The 5,000-nt window shown below is 38.7% G+C and overlaps 1 protein-coding gene across 1 annotated transcript in view; it reads left to right on the forward strand.

Moving 5' to 3' along the window:
- LOC119590172 (kynurenine 3-monooxygenase-like) overlaps positions 1-4,795 on the forward strand; it is a 9,615-nt gene extending 4,820 nt beyond the window's left edge. Inside the window, exons 4-11 of the mRNA XM_037938961.1 lie at positions 137-273; positions 714-885; positions 1,250-1,408; positions 1,758-1,850; positions 2,796-2,885; positions 3,198-3,338; positions 3,658-3,819; positions 4,134-4,795. Coding sequence (XP_037794889.1) covers positions 137-273; positions 714-885; positions 1,250-1,408; positions 1,758-1,850; positions 2,796-2,885; positions 3,198-3,338; positions 3,658-3,819; positions 4,134-4,286 — 1,107 coding nt within the window. The 3' untranslated portion in view covers positions 4,287-4,795. The remainder of the gene's footprint in view (positions 1-136; positions 274-713; positions 886-1,249; positions 1,409-1,757; positions 1,851-2,795; positions 2,886-3,197; positions 3,339-3,657; positions 3,820-4,133) is intronic.
- The last annotated feature ends 205 nt before the right edge of the window (positions 4,796-5,000 follow it).

Genomic DNA, 5,000 nt, shown 5'->3' on the forward strand with positions numbered 1-5,000 from the left:
CCCTCTCCCTCTCCCTCTCTCTCACTTCCTCCCTCCCTCCTTCCCTCTCCCTCTCCCTCCTAGAAATAAACGCTTTGTCCACAACCTTGAGCCTTAATCCCCCAAAAGAAACGTCAGCACTCTCCTTCCCTCGCAGTGCATCTACTCCGTCGGTCGTCGCTTCGTGAACGAGGTCCTGCTGACGCGCGCCGAGGAGTTTCCAAACGTCACCATTCACTTCCACCACAAACTCCTCACCGCGGACCTTGAGAGGGGGAAGGTGACCTTTTTGGAGTAAGTTTTATGTTAATGGGTTGGTTCCTTAGGTCAGGTATTGTTAGTCAGACTCATGGTGGAGATGATGTGGAGGCATTAGGGATTTTTTTTATTAGAGTTTATGTCTGATAGATTGTGTATCATTATATTTCAAAAAGACGTTCCATTTATTGAATGTAGGGGAAAAAACTGAATTAGTATGGTTTACAGTCTATTGATATAAATGATTATACATGTAGTTACTAACCTCCATGTAAAAAAAAATATATATATATATGTATATATATATATATATATATATATATATATATATATAATATATATATATATATATATATATATATATATATATATATATATATATATGCGTTGTAGTAAATACACAAAATCATGGCCGCAACAAAAGTACCCTTTGTCTGCATCGTCCAGCTTCAGCATTCTCCTGCCTTCGCTTTCAGTACAATGTCCCAAGATGAGGTGACAGTCGACGCGGACCTGACGATTGGCTGCGACGGAGCTTACTCGAACATGAGGAAACAGATGATGAAGCGGCCGATGTTCAACTACAGGCAGCAGTACATCCCTCACGGCTACATGGAGCTCTGCATCCCGCCTGGATCGGATGGCAATGTATGATTCTCTTTTCTTGTAATGCGGACGGACAGTGGTAGTTAGGTATTTAGTATTATATGCAGTGATAGAGTTAGCTGTAGAGTTTTGCAATTGATTTGTGTTTGATGGGATATAAGAAGCATGTCAGGGGGGCTCGAAAGACCGTCCCGTGTTTTACAGCGAAGGTTAGGCCTTTTTATATAAACATGCCCTGCTGGAATGATAAATACGCTAGTGGTTCCAAATTGCTTTCAAACTCCACAATTTTAAGTAAAAAAAAAATAAAAAAAAAGGAATTGCTTTTCGTCGCATTGATGCTTCGAATCAAGAGCGACTTTCTCCAGAAGAACCAGCACCTAACAAGCCGGCCTCTAACCCGCAGTTCCAGATGCCTGCGAACTACCTGCACATTTGGCCGAGAGGGCAGTACATGATGATCGCGCTGCCGAACCAGGACAAGTCGTGGACCGTCACGCTGTTCATGCCTTTCGAAATCTTCAATTCTCTCGATACACCGGAGACCTTGTTAGACTTTTTCAAGGTGAGGGGATAGATGGAGAATTGGAGACCTCTGGTGATTTTTTTTTTTTTATTTATTTCTTTTAAAGGTTACATGTGACAAGGGAGTTACTGATATGGCGAAAGTGAAAAGGGAAGTGGTGTTTTGATTTGTGTGGAAGACTAATGAACTGTAGGTTTCATGCATGGAAGCAACGAAAACAAATAGATAAATGAAATATAGATAAAACAGCATTATCAACTCTTTCGCTTCGCCTTAAAACCCAAAACGATACCATTCCACCACAGTCAGCTAATTTCCAAACCTTTCTGCGACGCCCAAACACCATTATCTCTACGGATATTAAAAGAGAAACCCTCGCCCATTACAGACAAACTACCCAGACGCCATTTCGCTCATTGGGAGGGAAAAGCTCATCCACGATTTCTTCGCAAACAAGGCGCTGCCCATGATCTCCGTCAAGGTAATGCCGACCTCTTTGTTTTTTCTGACATGACGATGCATTTTTTCCAAGTTGCTGTCTGATGCTTCATCCAATAAGATGTGTATAGATACGTTATAATTATGAGGATGATGATGATAATAATGATAATGTTAGAGTGATAATGTTGTAATAATAATAATAATGATAACCACTATATGAATAACAATAACGATAAAACTGATAGTAATAGTTGTACTGGTAGTAGTAGTATTAATAATCAAAATTATGATGGTAATAATAGTAATAGTAATAATCATAATAATATTAGTGATAATAACTATGATGAGAATAATAATCATGATGATGATGGTTATTACCATTATCATTACTGTTATTGTTATAAATATTATTATTACTGTTATAATGTAATGATGATGATAATAACAACTTATAGTTTTGACCATTAATATGGTGATGTGATGCAAACCTATTCAATGAGATGATAATAATACTGATGTTGACAATAAAGACGGTTACAATTAAATTTACAGTATTCTTACTATTTAGAATTAATGGCCAACAATCCTCCTCTTTTGGCCGTGCTTAAGAGAAAGAGAAAGAGAAATTAGGTCGTTAGTTCGTTGTATATTCCAAAGTGTGAGGTAGTAAAGCAAAGTAGAGGAGATCGGATATGACCGTAACAGAAACAAACAAACAAACAAAAAACAGGCGACAAATTATGCTGACAGCTATATAGCTCCTTGATTGTTTTTTCTCTCTCTATGACGTAATTTCAGCGAGTTATAAGTAAAAGGATTTGCCCTTGAGATCCCGTCCCTCCTGCAAGAGTAAATACATGTGAAATACTACTACTAACACTACAACTACTACCTATACAACTTTTCACTACTGTTCTCAAAACTACTAGCAATAATATCAACTAAAAATACACCAAGAGTAACGCAAGATTCCTCCCTTTCCCAGTGCTCGCCATACCACGTCGGCTCGACCTCCCTGCTCATGGGTGACGCGGCCCACGCCATGGTGCCTTTCTACGGCCAGGGCATGAACTGCGTAAGGCTTTGTGTCTCACAGAGGAGCCTGTGTCTGAGAGATATTCATGCAGTGCTCGTCGTGAAGTAGATGGATCGTGTTGTTTTTATATTTTAGTTGTTTTAAGTATGGTTGAGAGTGTTTCATTATATATATATATATATATATATATATATATATATATATATATATATATATATATATATATATACACATATATGTATATATGTATATATATGTATATATGTACACACACACTCACACCTAAGTGTATGCGCATTTCCCCCCCAATGTCTAAATGAAAAAGATCTTCATGTTTATTCCTTTACCCAGGGCATGGAGGACTGCGTTGTGCTGAACGAGATGATGGACAAGTACGAGGACGACCTGACGAAAGTGCTGCCCGCCTACTCGGAGCACCGGAACCCGGACGCGGAGGCGATTGTGGACCTCGCTATGTACAACTACATCGAGGTTGGTAGAAGGCTGCCGGTGTAGTTAATGTTCGTTTTTAGTTTCCCTCGTGGTTTTATTATGTAAACTGGGTATTTTATTGATAGGAGTCTAGTTTCCTTTTCATGTGATTTTTTTTCTGTATTGCCTGTGATACGTACGATGCATTGTTCGCCAGTGTGTGTGTGTGTGTTTTTTTTTTAAGAGAGAGAGAAAAAAAGAAATTGTGGTTCTTGAGGAATTCCATTCATGAATATTACGGCGGTGTGCTCTCTCCCCTTAATACGAACTCCATGTCTTATACCCCTTCCACATCCTCTCCCCCTCTCTCGCCCGCCAGATGCGAGACCTCGTCAACTCCAAGCTGTTCCTCTTGCGTAAGAAGTGGGACGACCTCCTGAGCCGCCTGCTGCCGAGGACGTGGGTGCCGCTCTACACGATGGTGACCTTTTCGAGGGAACGCTACCACCTCTGCATCGCCAAGAAGAGGTGGCAGGATGAGGTCGGTTTGGCTGATGAGTGGCCCGTTTTTTTAACTCTTTTTTTGCGCTTGTTTGCCGGAGTTTTGAGGTGGTTTGTGTGAAGATGGTGTCGCTTGTATCAGTGTTACGTACCTATCTTGGAATAAGGGAATTGGTAGAGTATCATACAAGCACACATAAAAGCACGGTCACACACCCACAAAAATATAAATCCACCGTGTCACCCACATCAACCGCTGCCTTATAATGAACGAAAATCCAAAGCGGCAAATATGCAGCCGCTCTTTCCCAAGTATTCAAATCCTCTAATGCCACGCCTCCTCTCGTCCCTCAGATGATCGGGAAGCTGGTGAAGGTTTCTGCCGTCGCCGGAATCGTCCTCGGGTTCTTTGCCGCCAAGACGCAGGCCGCCCACGCCTTCTCCCATTCGCTGGTCACCCATCTGAACAGCATCACCACGAAAACACTCGCCATTGCCATGCGCTGATTTTTTTTCTTTTCATGGATCACAAGAGAATTTTTTATTGGATTTTGAACTGGATGTTTTATTATTATTATTATTATTTTGATAATTGACGCGAGGTGTTCGTTTATGCAGTGATTTTTTTGTGCAGTAAGATATCTTTAAAAAAAAGAAGAAGAGTATTCTTTCTCGTAAATAGCAAGTGAGATGTCACTTTTTAAACAGGTAATTAACAGGGTTGATCTGTTTAGGCTTTGTTGAAGACTTTGCTGCATAAAAGGATTCGTGGCAAAAATGATTTGTATATTGTTGTTGTATTTCTTACCATTACATTATCATGACAAAATATGACTTTTTTACTGATGATACTCTTGTATAGTTACTAAAAACATTTCCCAGTCATTCTTACATTTTTTCAGCATTTTGCCATTTTTTATATTGAAATTTTGTTATGAATGTAGTAAAGTAGATGTATGACTATTTCTACTTGTAGCATTTATACTTTTGCATTAAACTGAGTACTGGATGTGTAACGATTTATTTATTTCCCAACAGCAAACATTATGCCAAGCATATTTGCTAGGTATATCTGACTTCTTTTTATTTTCATATCTCTCTCTCTCTCTCTTTATATATACACACATGTATATATATATATATAATATATATATATAATATATATATATATATATATATATATATTATATCATAATATATATAATATATATTTATATTATA

This window comes from Penaeus monodon, chromosome 26, assembly GCF_015228065.2.
Source record: "Penaeus monodon isolate SGIC_2016 chromosome 26, NSTDA_Pmon_1, whole genome shotgun sequence".
Classification (NCBI taxonomy): Eukaryota; Metazoa; Arthropoda; class Malacostraca; order Decapoda; family Penaeidae; genus Penaeus; species Penaeus monodon.